The sequence below is a fragment of the Parambassis ranga genome, chromosome 1, assembly GCF_900634625.1.
Source record: "Parambassis ranga chromosome 1, fParRan2.1, whole genome shotgun sequence".
Lineage (NCBI taxonomy): Eukaryota > Metazoa > Chordata > Actinopteri > Ambassidae > Parambassis > Parambassis ranga.
Genome location: NC_041022.1, coordinates 19889281 through 19906848, shown reverse-complemented (window position 1 = coordinate 19906848; position 17568 = coordinate 19889281). Strand labels below are relative to the sequence as shown.

Here is a 17568-nt window from a genome sequence, read left to right as displayed (position 1 = left end):
AGACTACAGTCTAGACATTGTTAATGTGGTAAATGACTATTCTGGTTAGAAAAGCCAGAAGTAAAAAGTTAGTATTTTTAGTGTTTCAGTATTATCTGCATTAAGCAGAGTTTGGTTCATGGTCCAACAACTTTTTGAAACTCAGATGATGAGAAGACCACTGTGTTAAATCAACATGCTGATGTTATTTCATTGATGATATTTTAAAGCTCACTTATATTGGTTGTTAATTGAAAAGTAAAGCACAATCTATCTCCAGCTCTCTGCTCCATATTTGAGGTTGGTACTGAGAGTGAGTCAGAGGCAGGGCCATCGTGTAGGGCCAGTGGAGGAAGTTCTATTGCTGAGGTGAGTGATGACGGGAAAACTCTATCAGGTGGACATGAGGGAGATTTGCCAGTTTTTTTGTCTCTGTAAATGAGAGAAGGCGGCAGATATGGAGGCTTTGTATCATCTGTTAGTGTAGTGCCACCAGTGTGGTTGACAAAACTGTTGTTTCACTTGGAATTAGTTTTTGTATGTCAGCGTGTTTTAAAATCAATGAGTGTTTGTTGAATCTGAAATAGTCATTGTTTACTTCTGTAGGTAAAATAGTTTAACAACCTGTTAAAATCAGCAGGAAATCGCAACTACTTCATATTATTATATTATACTTTATAATATACTAATGTACTTTTTTCACCACCCACCCACAGAAGGTGCCCCCCCCCCCCCCCCCAATGCTTCCTACACCTCTGGGTGTAGGTCCTTTTCCAGCAGCCATCACTCCTGTGTTCTAATGATACATTGTGTAGCTGATCCTGTTAAAAACGCTAATTGATGATTAGAAAACTCCTGTGAAATGATCAGAGAAGCTGCAGACCTGACCTGGTGACCCCAGAGTGATGCAGAGAGGGGGGAGGGCGTGACGTGGTGTGTGTGTCAGCAGTGTGACTGACAGAGCGTGAGTGTCACATGTCACCGCAGACAGGCGGCAGTTTGACACCTCACAACACGGACGGACTCCCTCTGGAGCGGCAGGAGGCTACGGACGGGGATGGCGAACGGTGTCAGCGAGGCAACTTTTGAGTCGTGGCTCAGTAAGTAAACACGCAGCGCAGATAAAGTTTGCGTTCAGCTGCGTGCTCGTATATGCGACGCGAGCTCCGCGTCATACTCTGTTCAATAACGTCACATACAGACCGTCCGCTCGTGTCGTTACTGCAGTAAGACGATAATAAACGCGAGTCGCGGTTTAAATTCAGTTTAACTTCAAACATGTCTGGACGTTCTGCAGAAAGTCTCAGAACAGGAAGTTGTGCAGCCCGTGCGCGCGCCTGGAGGACAGTTGCGTATTATTGGGTCCCTGCTGTGCGCGTGCACGTCAGTAAAACATTTATTTTATGTCTGAAGTATTTATTCAGCAGCTCTGTTCAGAAACATCTAAAGAAACACACACTTCTACTGCGTATTGTGAAATGTTTCCATAGTTACCCCTCTCTAGAGATCAGAGTCAGAAATACTTCCTTATTCCAGGGGCGAATTGCTTCTCGTTTGTAAATTATGTTTTTTGTTATATACAAACAAGTATTGATGATAGTTCCCATGAATACTTAGTGAAGCTGCAGGGTTAAACATGATGAGAGTGCCATTTCTAAATAACAGGCGCTAAAGCGACAGCAGAGGAAGAGTGGAGCCTTTCATTTAGAAAATATGCAAGAAATCCTGCCTAAACAGACCATCTAGTTAGAAGGAATTTGTGAAACTAGATTAAACAACCACAACAAACTGGTTTACAAATATCACAATGCCCAATATGAATGCAGCATTACAGTGTCTCCCTGCTCTGGTACATCATGGACAGCAATTCCCATGTTTTTGTATTTTCTCTTCCTCATGAAATATTATTTTTTGACATCGGTGTTTATTCTCTGGGTTTGTTCGTTCAGACCAGGCTACACACCCAGATAATCAGGAGGACAGATGGGACTGCATTCAGGGCTTCTTCCAGCTTGTCAACCAAGAGACAGACGGGTAAGAACATTCTTACCTACATCCACACACAGCCTGCATGTGTCTCCTCTACATGATTGGCCAATGGCTTCTTAACTGTGCAACTGTGGTGTTTGAGAAAGACTTGCTCCACATCCATGTTGCGATCACAGTTTGTCAGTTACAGCATCATGCAAGAGGTAGTAAGAACTCTGCAGTACCTTTTGCCCTTTGACACTTTCCTCTTCTCAATATCCAACACTGTTGTTCACAGCCTGTGTGTTCACAGCCTACTCAGGTATTTTCATGTGATTTAGAGCTCAATTATCTGCTTTCAGGCCACAGGTAGCCATTCGACTTCTTGCTCATAAAATCCAGTCGCCAAAGGAGAAAGAGGCTCTGCAGGCTCTCACTGTGAGTAAGACACAGATGATGCATGGCATGCAGTGTGTTCTGTTATATTTTACAGGCCACACCAGGAAGCTCGTCCCCCCTCAGTTTGAATTGGAAAGGGGTTTCTCTTTTATCGTTGGTATCGCATTAGGAGGTGCTCCTGTACTGAACGTTCCTGCTCTGTATTTCACAGTATCATCAAAGCTTTAGCCCATTCACTGGAAACAATGTCTCTGTTTTAACTCTGGGGGAGTGTGGTCATGTGAATAACATCCGCAACTAACTATAACCACATAGACACAGCGACATGGGGATATATAATCAGCATAGAAACTACTGTGACATTGTTTATCTATTACACTGTAACTCGGCGAAGCTTCTGGAAGACCACGTGCCTCGCGTCATGTGACATGTTCTGGTGGTTCACCACAGACACAGAGTGACAGTATCTCTCTTTCTCTCTCTCCTATCTGTGTCACACTGAAAAAGAAACATTTTTCAGAGTTCCTGCTTGTAACAATTTCTTTTGGTGTTTTCCAGGTCCTTGAGGCATGTATGAACAACTGCGGCAAAAGGTTTCACAGTGAGGCCGCCAAGTTTCGCTTTCTCAATGAGCTCATCAAACTCCTAACACCAAAGGTAGCGCTCATCAGAGACACCGTGTCACCAGTAGATTGAGTCGGCATGTGTCTGAGATGTGAAAATACTCTAAACATACATGTATAAATGCAATTTCTAAATTTTTAAATGTATGTTTAAGACCATAGAAACAGCACACACGTACAACATGTCCATGGTAGTAATTCCTCTTTACTTTACACTGCAAATGTCATGGTGCTACAGCACATCTGTCTAAGCCAGAGTTAGCCAGCCTTTGTGCTGTGTCTTTGCTTTGTGCACTAATCCAATTCAAGCAAATTAAAGTCATCTGTCATGTGCGTTCACCTTTCTGGTTGATCTCTGTGAGCAGTACTTCGGGGCGTGGACTCCGCAAAGGGTTAAGGACAGAGTGACAGAAGTCCTCTACGGCTGGACACTGTGGCTCAAAGAAGAACCCAAGATTCAGGAAGCTTACAACATGCTGAAAAAACAAGGTGAGGGGGGGCACAGACACACATGTAGTAAGGACCAGCATTCACTTGTGTCTTCGTTCTAAAATCATCTTCTGTTTCTTTCTATTTTTTTAGGTATTGTGAAAAAAGATCCCAAACTGCCAGACACAGTCATAATGGCCCCCCCGCAACAAAGAACCACAAAGTCTGTTTTTGACGAGGAGGACAAAGCTAAGGTAAGTCTGTGTGTCTGTGTGTGTGTGTGTAACAGGATGTCTGCTAAGTTACATCTTGTCAGCATGTGTTTCTGTGTCATCAGCTGTTGGAAAGGTTATTGAAAAGTGGCCGTCCCGAAGACCTGGAAACTGCAAACCGGCTCATTAAAAGCACCATCCAAGAGGTGAGCAGAGCATCACGCTGCTTACAGTCATATCTGTGTGCTCGCCATAAATTATACATTTATGTGTGTGTTTTTTTTAAGGAACAAAAAAAGGCTGAGAAAGTGTTAAAGCGTGATTCCACTCTGAAGGAGGTGGAGAGCTGCACCAAGCAGCTCAAAGACCTGCTGGACCAACACACGATCAGTGGAACTTCCTTACAACCCAGTGACGACGTCAAGGTATTTTGAACAGACGGTCAGATAAATGTATTTGAAGGCAGTGGAAGTCCGTCCTGTGATTGTTACTGCTGCTTTGTAACAGCACAACAGTGATGTTCAGGACACTATCTGGGCACCATTCATTTACAGATAGTTCTGTGAGCAACATCCATATCAGATTTGTGTCTCCTCACAGTAACTATCCGACATCTAATCATCTCTCGCTCCTTCGTAGGCACTGTATGAGCGCTGTGACCGACTGAGGCCTAGCCTGTTCCGGCTAGCTAGTGACACAATGGACGACGATGCTGCTCTGGCCCAGATTTTAGCGGCTAACGATGGGCTAACACTCGTGGTGAATGCTTACAAAGAACAGACGGGGGCAGGACAGTGTGGCAGAGGAAGAGCAAAAAGCACAAGTGACGAAGAGACGAGGAAAAATACAGGTGCAGTTCATGTTGTTCACCTTTTAGTCCTTGTGGACTCTTCGTCTGCCCTTCTTTCTGTTTCACACTGTTTTCTCTCCTTTGTTCAGCTCCTACAAGTCCCAGGGAGATTAAGAGCTACCACCTCATCGACCTGTCAGCACTGGACTCTCCACAGACTCACAGAAAAGCTGAATCACTGCCTGCATTCAAATCCTCCTCACCCTTCTTCTCCTCTCGGCTAGAGTTCTCCGAAGCTGAGCAGGTCTTAAATGAATTAGGTGGGTCTGCATGCATACCTATTTCTGGTTTATTGTGTCCAACACTGATGAATATGTTACATAGTGTAACGTGTTTTATGTCGTCACAGAGTTGGATGATGTACTCACAAAGCAGACTCAGGATAGGCCAAAGTCCTATTATGAGGAACTGATGCAGGTAAGGCTTGAACTAAGGCTGAAAATAAAGACCTGAAGATGTATTATCAAAAGGTCTAACAAAATGTATGTTTACCTTTAGCTTAATGGGGACGTTCAGACGACCAATTCTGAGCAGAATGGACGGCGAGGCATTGTGCTGAGATCCCGGGGATGTGGGGGAGGCAGTGCAACCTGCAATGGGACAAATGTGTGGTAAGAACAGTAAATAATATAATGGTGCTTTTTTTTTTTTAGTCGATATTATTACTGAACTGACTTTGTTCTCCTGTCAGGTCACTCCCTCAGAATGAGCAGTTCACAGCATCACCATCTAAGTCACAGAGAAAAACCACTGAAGTGTCTCCGGTTAAACTAGAAGAGAGCTCACAACTACTGAAAAACATCTTTGTCCCAATGGAAACCATCAAATTTAGTATGTCTCATCACAGCTTCATTTTATACACCATATCTCTCATATCATATCTTTCACTTTCGCTCACGGACATCTTGTCTGACTGCATCTGGCAGGTCAGCTGGAGCCAATCACACTATATGATGGGGCCGGTATCCACGTGTCCCTCCATTTTGCCAGAGACGGTCTGCCCGGTCATCCTGGTGTGGCTGTGGTTGTCATGTCTGCAGTCAACACATCTGCCCTCACTGTCAAAGACTTTGTGTTTCAAGCTGCTGTTCCAAAGGTAAAAACAAAACTTAACCAGAGTCCCTGGTTTTCAATACAGAAAGATGTGTCTCCTGTACAAGACAGTGATGAAGACAGTGAGTTTCTTCACAATGTAGAAACCCACATCTCCAGGATTCTCAGGAGAAACAAAGGTTCCTTCACTGCTGCCTCATTTGTGGCAACAACATCCTTTTTTGTTCTAAACTTTAAATTCAGGAAATTCATAGCACGTTTGTACCTTACTAAGATAAATATGTATGGATTTAAAACTACCGGTTGAAAGAATTTGAAAACTTGCACAGGTATTGTGTATTGACTATAATCTCCTCTTATTCAGCAGCACCTGTTTTCAGATGCTAAAAATCTGCAAGACTTTTTGTATTTTTTATCTCACAATTTGTGGTATTGTTGAGTAAAAAGAGTAGGATTGCCATGTTGAAAATTTATTTGAAATTAGGCATAGAACCGAATCTGAATGTTAGTGGTGCCCCCTGCTGGAGTCAGGTCATCAGACTGGTTACACTGCTGCACTACAGCCCTCATTTTACCACTACTTCCTGTATGGGTCGACTTCTTATTTTAACACACTGCTCATCCTGATTTTTAAAACTGTTTTGCAGGCCATGTCCGTGAAGCTTCAGCCTGCCTCAGGGACTCACCTACCTCCTTACAATCCTTTATTGCCTCCATCTGCTGTTTCACAGGTCCTCTTGTTGGCTAATCCTCAGAAGGTCAGTCCATACATGGACATACTTGTAAAACAGAATCATTCCATTTCATGGCCTAATGTAACATATTTTTTAATGTACTTCTTATTTGTCTGAAGTAAATTTTGACTCTTTGTGATGTACCTCTGTTTCCTTCAGCGTAACATCCGTCTGCGCTACAAGCTGACACTGACACATGGAGACCAACTGCTGAATGAGACCGGAGAGATCGACACTTTCCCCGACTGGACCTCTTTGATTAGCCACTAAAAACATGTGATTCTCTCATTTTAACCCTTGCAGTGAACCTGAAAATGAGACGTTAAAGGCAGAGAGAGTAAAATGAATTCAGGGAGAGAGAAAAAAAGCAACTAAAAGTTATGAAGACTTAACAGTGAATACCTGCAGCAGATTTTCTATTTACACACAGCAGTTCATATTTTAAAGAAATAAACTGATATGATTGACCTAAAACTTAACTCTCACAGATAACTGTTGATCTGATTAGCTATATAAATATTCCTGTCTCCTCCTCAGCAGCAGGACGGAGGAATGATGATAATACAAATGTCGGCAGTTCAATTGAGCTGGATATGTCTTGTTGTCTTTTTGTGATATTCCCTAGCTCACAGTGATAGTCTTGTATGTTTACTGGATTCATGTTGATGGATACATGTCTGTCTATGAAAATCTTTATTTATTTGCTTTATGATCCAAAGTGCCTTGAGATGTGATGTGTTTATTTTTCAAATATACTGTTTTATAATTGTACTACTGTATTATTACAGTGCTCATTTGTATAAAGACCAGAAACGAATTGACTACTGCAGCTTAAATCAAATGAAGGACAGATGTTCAAGTAGAAGGAGTAAAAGCAGCAAATGAATCACAACAATATAAACAACACGTTAGTAGAAGCATTATTTGTTTTGTTAAGTTAAACGTGTCTTTTTTTCTTTTTAATTGCATCTTCTCTGTTTTGGCTGTGCTTTTTATCAAATGCTTGTTTTCCTAAGTTGTGCTGCATCACAGCTCTTTGTGGCCAAATTTTTGAGATTGTAGTTAACTCTTACATGACCGCGTCAATGTTACCTGATCAGCAGGCTTAGAAACTGTGAAGCTTTGTGTTGCCTTTATGAGTCGAGACTCAGGAATTCAGAACTTCAGCAAAGTAAAACTTTCATTGAAGTTTGAACTGGGACACATCTGTGGCCTGTCCTGTGTCAATATTAAATTAAAAAGTACATTGTGTTTCATAAATGATCGAGATGTGCCTGTGGTCTGTCTCTCAAAGCCTCATGGTTGTGAAATGATTCTTATTACACTGCTTTTAACAGAAACCTTTTCTAATTTCATTACAGTGGAAAATGGTTTTAAACCCAAACTGGTTCTTCATCAGGGGGCAGCGTAACGGTGCAACCCATAGTAACCTCTTAAGTAAATTCTTTACTTCCATTGTGAATGTATTTCTAAGAGCTGTTGAGCTTTTCAGAGACTGAGATCATATTTAAATTTTGGATGTGAGTAACTTTTTCAGACAGATTTTATCCCAGATACACACACAAATGTCTCAGAAACACAGCTGTCTCACACCGATCAACAAAGTCACAATTTCTGTATCGTTTCCTGCGATTGAACACCAGGCAGAAGAGATTCATTGTGCATTATGATGAGGACCTCTTATGGCTACAACTGCACTAAATGGATCCATCAGTTGGTTAACAGATATACTGTATATCAATCACATTTCCTTGATGCCCAGGTTGACTGTATGTTCCAAAGGGACAAAAAAAGATGAGTACACTCACTTGTGGTTTTAGTGATCCACATGTGTTCAGTCATATCCTCCCAGTGATCAGCTGTAAGAAAAAGAGATACATGTACTACAGTTTAGCTGAGCGACCAGTTATTTTGCAGATTCAGATTAAATAAATATTATTTTATGGATTGGGCACAGATCACTGAAGTGTTTATTCATTCATTAAAGTGCTGCAAGACCACAGCATTTGAGTTACTGTAATTTCAGTTAATATGCTGTTGTTCCTTCAAATGTAGACTAGTGTGAAGAATGTGATAATTGAAAAAACAGGAATTTCCTTTGTTTTCCAGCCAGTGCTTTAACACAGATTGAGCATAGTGTTTAGTTCAGTGCTCAGCTGATGCAGCCTGAAGTGAGGAGCATAAATAGGCCTAAAAATGAGTTCTTTCTGTTACCACAGCAACTAATAAATGAATATATTCCTCTATAGATCCATTGTTTAGTGAATAAAATGTCAGAAAACTTACAAGAGCACCTCAGACCCCACCATCCTTCTTCTGTTGAGCCAAACCTGAAAAAAACTAACACGATTTAAAATGGGCAGGTTAAACAATATTAGACAAAATGTGACTGAACATTTAAGAGGCAAAATTACACCTGAAATTAAAAATGACAAACATCAGCTTCATTAATTGTATTTATTATATGACATCAGCAGATTAAAATACATGTTTATTATGTACATATATGTAACAGGGGTGTTAGATAAAGTGCCAAATATAAGTTTTTACAAAACCAAACCAAACAAAAAAATGGGATTGGTGGAAGACCATCACACCCGTTGGCCTGGTCCCACAGTTTCATTGCTTTGTGACAAGTAGCCACCCTGTTAGGAGGCCGGATTGCTCAGTGCTGGTCGTGGGACAGTTTGGCACGATTCAGGTGAACCTGTCAAGATGGGTTGAATACTGGGTGTTTGTTTGTTTTGGTTGTTTTTTTTGTTTGTTTTTTTAAACATGAAGCGACATCGACACGTACAATAGATCAGCCTTCTGAGCTGTACTGCAAATGTTCCCACTTGGAGAAAACAGTCCAGATGTTATTCAGAAATGGTTTCAGAAATCCAGCATTGTTGCTTTAAGGTTAGTATGTGAGGAGGTTAAACTGTTCCTAGACCAGAGCCCAAAGGTCTACACAGCATCCAGGTGGAAAGTGTTTGTAGTAAATATAAGACGACAGACTACACCTTCCAGACTTTTTTGCATGATTTTTTTTTCTCTTTTCTGACAAACAGAGAAAGTTGACATTCTTTTAAAAGTTGCTCGAGTTAATGGTCACTGTGTGACGTTATCTTCTGCACCAACAAGACAGAGACGGTGACCGAGAGACAATGGAGGGAAGTCTATAAGAGCGGGAGCACAGGCACGCACTTATTTGCATGTATGTATTTCAGTTTTCAGGAGCTACAAAAGGTTGATAAAACATCTTCCCACCATTTTATTATTATTACTGTTATGCCCCAGTCTATCCCCTACGGCAGTGATGGATGTACCGACACCAGATGAAGCAGACTGTCTGTCACTACCGGCTTATCAGCTCACTGCAACAACCTGGCAGTTTGGGAAGATCCAGAGGTTTTGTTTTTGTGTCTGTACTGTAAATATTCCTCTGTTGGCTTATTAAGACATCTGCAGTTGAGCATAAACTGGTGTTGAGAGGGTCACATGATAAAGTGGTAAGAGCACATTATCTGGAAAGAGGGGTATCTTCTGATTTTTATCTTCCTCCACAGTCACACTTCTGCCTGCTGGAGCCCTTTCTCCTAACCTTTTCCTCTCTGACCCTGTTGAACTTACACAATACTAACTCTCCTCTTCCTCTTTCTCCTCTTCCTCTTCATCCTCATCCTCCCTTGGCAACTCTTCTTGCTCTTCTGCCTCCTCCACAGTCTCCTCTGTTTCTCCCTTTCCTTCCTCCTCTTCTCCCTCCTCCCCCTCCTCCTCCTCTGCCTCCTCTGCCTCCTCTTCTTCCACTTTTTCCTCTGTGTTGCCCTCTTCCTCTTTATCAGCCTCAGTCTCCTCTGTTTCTCCCTCATCCTCCATCTCTCCTTCTTTTTCTCCATTTTCTTCACCTTCTGCCTCTTCCTCATTTTCCTGACCATCTTCATCCTCATTTTCTTCATGTCCCTCACCTTCTTCCTCATCCTTTTCACACTCCTCCTGCTCTTCTTCTCCTTCATGCTGCACCTCATCATCCTCTCCTCTTGTTTCCTCATCTTCAGTTACATCATGTGTTTCCTCTACTTTTTCAGTTTCTTCTTCTTCTTTTTCTTCTTGCTCATCTTGTTGTTGCTGCTCTTGTTCCTGCACCTCCTCTGCTTCGTCCCCCTCCCCTTCTCCAGGCTCCCCCTCTTCCTCATCCTGAATTCCATTCTGTTCGCTGTTGTGGTTTTCCTCGTCATCTTTCTCACTTCCTACATGGTTCTGCTCCTCTCCATTCCACTCTGCCTGGCTGTCCTGTGTTATGTCTGTGTTGCTCTCATCACAGATGTCTTTCCTGCCGCTCCTGCTGCTGTTCCTCAGGTGTATGTGGTTGTGGTTGTTGTGCTCCATGTCCTCCAGGGTGAGTTCAAACTGGAAGCGGTCGTGCTGGAGGTGTCTGTCTGGAGGGGGCGAGGGAGACTGGGGCATAGTGTTTAAGTACCACTCCCGGTTCTCCTCCAGTGTGTCCAGAAGCTCCTGGGCATCTGGGTGCACCAAGTCAGCCCATGTCTCCCACAGTGGGTGGACAATGTAGTCAATGAAACCCACCTAAAAAACACAAGATCCACATAGATAATCATTTAATTGTACCTGAAGCTGTATTAGAAGATCAGCAGAAATATTGCAAAGCTGCCGTTAAGGCTAACGGAATATTTTGTTCTACTTTTCCTTTAGCAGAGGCTTTTGATCTTTCTCAAACAGGGCTCATTATCTGTTTTGTTATTTGATAATTTGGTAACATCTGCACTGCTTTAAAATGACATAGTGGTCCAGAGAATTACCTGACTCTTCTCTACGGATGCGGTGTGTTTGTCGCACATGGCGCTAATCTCCATTCCTCTTTCTCTCTCTTTGTCTCCCTGTCGAAAGAACTCCTCCATGATCCTCTCCGTCCATTGTCTGTATAGCGGTAACGGCTTGGTGGGGTTGCTCAGGTCTGCACAGTGCACCATGTTCCTCAGAACCTATGCATATATACACAAGATTGTCATTTTCTCTGTATGTCCAAACACAGGAAATGATGCGACACAGATAATGAAGTTAACCTGTATTCGTTCTGTGTAATGGTCCAGGAGCAGCACACCAGAACTTGTCACTTTTTTGGTCTCCACCATTGTCTTCAAATCAGCCAGCAGAGTCATGTGTTTGGACATGTCAGTGGCCAACACCTGACAGACAGAGACAGATTAGAAAGGTCTGATCCAAAAAACTCTGTCCAACACCTATTTTAATTCCTTCCCCTCTTATACACTGTTAACTATACAGTCCCCAAGACCCAATCTCTGTTAAGAACCAAAGCACTTGTACCATTGCCCTGAAATGAACAATAAAAAAGGCAGTAAATTGAGTTAGAGTTTGGAGGAAATCCAAATGGACTGAGGTAAATTCAGAGGAAACCAAGTGTATGTACTGTAGAGACAGAAGTGGAAGTTTTAGCTGCCATGTTGCTTCTAAAAAGCTGCATACCTATAATATCTTAGATTTGGTTTTGAAGTTTTAATTGACAAAACTTGTTCAGTGAGCAATCTTAAATGTAAGAATGTAAAAGCTCTTATTCTGAAATGCACACCATATGAAGACAAATAAACTGAAACATCTAAACTAATTCCCCAGTAAATCTGATCACAGGTATATAGTTTTTGTGTAGGTAAGTTCCTGACCATGTCAATGACGAGCTTGCGAAGACTTTGGCGCTGTCGCTTGTTGAGGTTCTGAAAAATATCACAGTTTTCCTGGTGCAGAAGTTTGAAGCCAACAGCAAGGTGGTGGTTCTCCAGGACTGACTCATCATTATACATGAGGGCCAACTCGGAGTCTGAGCAGAGAGTAGGGTGCATGAAGAAAAATACGTGTGTTACAGTTATGTGTAGATGTTTGTGTGTGGACTCACTGGTGTTAATGAGGAACTGGTTGGAAACTCCAGGATGGTCAACATCATGGATAGCTGCAGCAAACAGAGCAGCAAGGATCTCTAGGTCAGTAAAGACAGCCTGAAAGGAGAAAAAAAAAACAATTAGGAGAGCGTCAATATTATTTATCCAAAAACAAAACAGGACTTTGTCTGTTTACTATGAGAAATGTACTTGTTTGACTAGTTTTATGCAGTTTATTCATATATTAAATCATTGCTGCCAGTATGAGAAAGCAGACACAGTTACATATTTTTTATGTTGAGAAATAAATAACCTTCAATCAATCAACAGGTGTGTGACTTACATCAAGAGCAGGTGTGGAGAGGAGGACATGTGTTGACTGAGTGACATCTGCAGCATGGAGGCTGTTGTGGTACGCTACGTTTCCATGGTAATGGTCCTCCAGGGTCATCACGTAAGTGACAAAGGTGTCGACTGGGATACGAAATGTCTTCAACAGCTCTCGCTCCTGAGCAGTGAGGAAGAGAGGGGACACAGCTTCACAAAAGGGAGAACACCATGTACACAGGCTGACATGTCAGGTGACAATGATTCCACGCACAGTCTGTTCTTACCTGGAAGATGGTATACATGATGCAGCTGAGGGGTCTGTTGTTGGAGAATTCTGCTACTCTGAATATGTTAAAACTCCACTTGTCTAGATCCTCCAGCTCCTGGTTCATCGCCACACACAAAAATATAATATGAAATATTAAGTCAGAAAAGAATCAATATTTTATAAATCCTAACAGCCCTTATATACTCTCTTAAATACTTTTCCATTACTTTGCCATTGTTAATCATTCCAGATACATTTTAGAGGTTCTCCAGAAGCATTTAACGTAGGGCTGGATAATTAATTAAATGTATTGAATTATAAACATTATAAATCATGTAATAATCATGTAATAATACCTGTACGTCACCTGCCTGAGTGAACCCTGAGATCAAACTCTGCAGCTCTATATGTTTATGTTCAGTCTCATCACCAACATATCCTTTAACATAAATGCATGTTGACTGTCCTGCAGCACATGATGGACGTAGTGGACACTGTACACAAATGAGCATGTTGAAAAGTCTGATAGTCTCTCGGGATTTTCTGGAGATCCAAGTACAGCTAAAGGGAGAATGAAGAGTGGGACTGGAGGGCAGAGACATGGCAGCAAATGATGCTATGTTTATGCTTGATTTGACATTTTTAGCACTGCCTCAAGGTGCCAAAAAACAACCACTCATAGTTTGAAGTCATGTCACTAACAGGCTCCCTGTTTATGTACTGCACATGGTTGAAGTTTTTGTCCCTGGTTCCTTTTAAACAACAATTACACAGCAGACCCCTTTGATGTCACTTAAAAATAACCTTGATTGTTCAGTCAGGTCATAGTGGCAGGCTGTATGTGTAGTACAAACACCAGACAAAAGGGAACAACCCCATTAGCTGTTCCTCTCACATAAATATCTGCTATAATGCAACAAGTCTCTTTCTGAAACAGGGTTTACTTACACTAGGCAGTAAACACATTGACGCAGTACAACTGAAGTCTGAATAAGGACTGATTTGTGTAACATCACATGTAAGAAATAAAACAACACCTTTGCAAGCTCATCCTCATGATCTGTGTTGACACCGAAGCGAGGCATGGAAGCGCTGGAGAGGCTGGAGCTGTGAGACAGTTTCCTCACTCCACTGATATGACTCATAGGTTTGTCTTTCAGGGTCGGAGACGGGATTTCCACCTCGTTCTGCTTGTCTACAGATTGACAAGCAAACACACACACAAGGATTTTATTGTTTTTATTTGGTAAAGGTCGTAAATGTGATGCAGACAGATATCCAAGTCTGGCCCCACTCACCCAGGAAGGTGCTGGAGATATATTCAGACACCTGGTTCCCAGAGCGACTCATCTCTGACAGGTGAGACAGCTCTCTGTTCAGCATTCTCTTAAACTGTGGCAGAATGAAAACAAAACAGTCAGGCAGTCTGAGTTGAGCTGATATTTCTTCTCTCAGGATCTGTCTGAAACTAAGGGACAACCTTAAAACAAAAGCATGCTTAAATTAAGGAATGTATCATTTAAATTTAAAATCATTTAGAGTTATTGCTTTTAAATAATGTTCTTTAATTTTTATTTCAAATAGTGGACTCCACACCAACAGTGGCGTATAAGATAAGCCAATATCAGCCTCCTGATGTGGTTGAAAGGAGTGATGTTTTCATACCTTGTTGGATGCCATTTCACTGACAGAGCGATGCGTCTGAATGGTCTCCAGCTGGTCCAGACACCAGTCCAGCTCCTCCAGTGTGTCCAAGGCGAGCTGTTGATACTGCTGGTCTGATAAATTTGCCCTGGGACTGACACACACTCCACCCAGAGGGGACCTCCTGAAGACATGTTATATAAAGGGTCAATCTGCAGATTTTCACACATTGTCAATATTTATATTTGCTCATATTTAAGTGCAGATTGTTGTTTAACCAAGTCTGGTTTTATGTGCTTTAATGAGACATTAGAGAACATTTGGTTTTACTAACTTGACTGTTGGTGTAGAGACATTGGCAAGGATGGTGAAGTTGCTCCGTACTGACCGCAGACTGGCCAGAACCTAATCATCACATTATCACAGTTATGTAATATTCATATGGCATAAAGAACTGGACAGAACAAGAACAGTTTGAAACTTTTTTTATGATCATCCATACTCACTTGAGCAAAAGGCGTGACGATAAAGTCTTCTGCTGTGTGCCTAATAGAATAGAATAAAAGAGAATAGAATAGAACAGAATAAGAAAATCAAGTTTCCAACAAAGAATGTAAACAACCACAAATGTCTCTGCGTCTCACCCTTCACTGGCAATGGAGGAGTTACGAGAAACTGTCTTTGGCGACATGTCGTAGTCCGAATCGGACCGGTAGAGGAACGACTCTCTTCTCTGACCCTGGGGGAAGGAGGTGTGCAAGGTGAGGCTTGGACTCTGGGAGCCCAGGGGCGTGTGACCCGGTGACACGCCATTTTCTGCTTCATAACTGGAACATAATGATGTTGATTAGAAAAGACATCCCATAAGGCATGCTGCAAGGTGAAACCATTAGAAAGGAAAGTTTGTGCGTCAACCTGTCAGCGTCTGCTTGTGTGATGGAGATGCGTGGTGGGATACGGAGGGGAAGAGTTGTTGGACGAGACGTATTGCTCATGACCTCTGGTGAACGGGTGCGATCTCGGGGGCGGAGCCAGCAGGGTACCTAGTAAGGATTGTAGAGAGACAGGACAGTGGACACTAGTTGATTTGCAAGTGCAGAACACACCTTAAATAGTTCTGCAGAGTCAAGCTGACAACAACCACAAGTGTCCAGTTTTACTGCAATGTGGTTTATTAAAATAAATAAATTGACAATATTTGAGCTGATTTGTTGAACAAACAGTAGCTGATGCATTCTGAGGTTCTGAATTATTATAGATAACAACTTTATTAATGTAAACGTATAATCAGCTTCTATCTACTGTACTAATGTGCTAACTTTTAGTACATTAGAGACACTTTATTGACACATACATACACATACAGTGTCCACAGTTACAGCGTCCTCTGCCATCTTTTTCACTCTTTCACCTTCCCCTTCCACTATATAGCCAAGATTGCAACCACTGAGGCTTATGAGGCTGCTATGGTATTCAAATTAGTAAACAATTGGCTATCTATGTGCTGTTCTGAACAAAACATTAGCATGCGTCATTGAAGACAATGTGTTAATTCATGAGTTTTGTTTTTCTGACTAAAGAGCACTTTTTGCCTTTGGGTAGTTGCATAATATAAAGCTAACATAGATATAATAATTAATGCTTAATGTATCACAGTTACATGTATGATACATGGTTAGACCAATTTTAAACAATTAAGCTGTCATATAATGTATAGATGATTTACAGTCAATCGTCTAAAACATGCAAAACTTTAGTATTCTCCTATTTCATTTTACTTATAAATCTGAGGTAACAATTTGCATGTGATTAACAGACAGGGAAGGTGGGTGTCTGTGGGGGCTATTCACAACCCCCAAGCAGATTAGTGTGTCAAGGCTGTCTTTCGATACCTGGAGACTAGGTGAGAGTCTCCTGCTCCTGCCTCGGCGTAGCTCAGCCCCTAGCGTGGCCCCGGACGTATAGGATCGACTGTAGCGAGATGACTCCGCCTTCTCCCCAGCACCTGTTATGTCTGTGTCATTTCCCTGTGAGACAAGAGGGGGCAGGTGAGGTAAACAGGGACGAGCACCAAGAAAGGCATCCTTTTTTTCTTCTTTTCCATGTTGTTGCCTTTATAAACATAAATCACTAGTAATATATAACAACCAGTGTTGATTCCCACAGAAACATAGACAATAAAGACACAATATATAATCGTTTATGTGTGAGCATGTGTGTGTGACTGTCCATGTTGTAGGCTCTGATTGTGTGTGGCTGGGATAGGGCCTCTACAGACTGAGCTCTTAGAGGCTGATCTGCACTGCAGTACCGTAGCAACAAAACACTGGGGGAATGGTAGCAGTTGCTAGGCAACAGTACCGTGTTGCTTCCATGCTGCGTTTGATGTCGTCCAGACCCAGATGTGGAAAGATGCTCCTATCCACACTCACACACATAAAGAAATGTATGGGCCCAATGCTTAGCATAATCAATAACAGAGAGCCTGAATAATGCATGGTGTTATGTCCTTCAGCCCAAACATCACCTTTAAAAGAAAATAGCTCATTTACATAGTGCACTCATTTAGCTGGGGATCATTTGCATAGAGGACTGGGACTGAGTGGTTCGCAAGTGAGTGTAGGCTGGAGGATACAAACTGTCCACCCAGACTTATGACTGTGTGCACAGACCGAGATGGCCAGAACAAAAAGAGCCTGGATGTGTGAAAGTCACCGGGTCTGTGTGTCATGTTGGGCATTCAAGTAACACGCACACACAATCTAGTCTCTGCTTTGTATCAGTTTACATTTTGACAGAGACCAAGTTTGATTATCTGATCGTTTGTCCTTCTTACCTCTTCCCCAGTCACCGACAGCACACTGCGACTCTTCTTCATCCTGATTGGCTCGTTCTGGGCCCCAGGGCGGAGCGTTCCGGAACCCAGGCAGCAGAGCAGGTGGAGAGCCAGGACCGGAGAGGTCAAAGGTCACTGCAATGTTAAACCAGGGTCAGACCGGGTCACAACCGGCCCCCATTGGAGCTGACTCTGCCAGCCAACCACCTTGCTCACTCTCTAGCAAGCACCTTCGTCTTTAAGTGGCCAAAATCAGTGTCCTGCTGCAATTTAGTAAAGGAGCATTTATGTGCCCCTCAAGGGCTCCAGGTTGAAATGGAGGCACACGACCTTTGCCTTAATCTGTAAA

The 17568-nt window shown here is 42.2% G+C and overlaps 2 protein-coding genes across 3 annotated transcripts; one reads left to right on the top strand and one right to left on the bottom strand.

The window, feature by feature from the left end:
* Window positions 1-933: 933 nt before the first annotated feature.
* Window positions 934-7507, top strand: LOC114441960 (ADP-ribosylation factor-binding protein GGA1-like). Of its 2 annotated transcripts, XM_028415171.1 has the most exons (16): window positions 934-1079; window positions 1929-2013; window positions 2310-2385; window positions 2905-3003; window positions 3335-3458; window positions 3552-3652; window positions 3736-3816; window positions 3898-4035; window positions 4250-4460; window positions 4550-4720; window positions 4810-4877; window positions 4959-5071; window positions 5152-5291; window positions 5387-5556; window positions 6161-6271; window positions 6407-7507. In XM_028415171.1, exons 1-16 carry the CDS (start codon window positions 1037-1039, stop codon window positions 6515-6517), a joined length of 1842 nt encoding a protein of 613 aa, XP_028270972.1. In that variant the 5' UTR covers window positions 934-1036; the 3' UTR covers window positions 6518-7507. The 2 variants fall into 2 exon arrangements, with proteins under 2 accessions (XP_028270972.1, XP_028270980.1); XM_028415179.1 differs by lacking the exon at window positions 2310-2385 and having other exon boundaries at window positions 941-1079.
* Window positions 7508-8972: 1465 nt separating this feature from the next.
* LOC114441891 (cAMP-specific 3',5'-cyclic phosphodiesterase 4C-like) lies at window positions 8973-17261 on the bottom strand. The gene is made up of 16 exons (XM_028415030.1): window positions 17220-17261; window positions 16276-16410; window positions 15299-15426; window positions 15028-15210; window positions 14890-14929; window positions 14718-14788; window positions 14405-14567; window positions 14038-14131; window positions 13777-13934; window positions 12756-12854; window positions 12485-12649; window positions 12159-12258; window positions 11929-12083; window positions 11314-11436; window positions 11050-11232; window positions 8973-10816 (listed from the first exon to the last, which is right to left on the bottom strand). Exons 1-16 carry the CDS (start codon window positions 17259-17261, stop codon window positions 9869-9871), a joined length of 2787 nt encoding a protein of 928 aa, XP_028270831.1. The 3' UTR covers window positions 8973-9868.
* Between the last annotated feature and the right edge of the window lie 307 nt (window positions 17262-17568).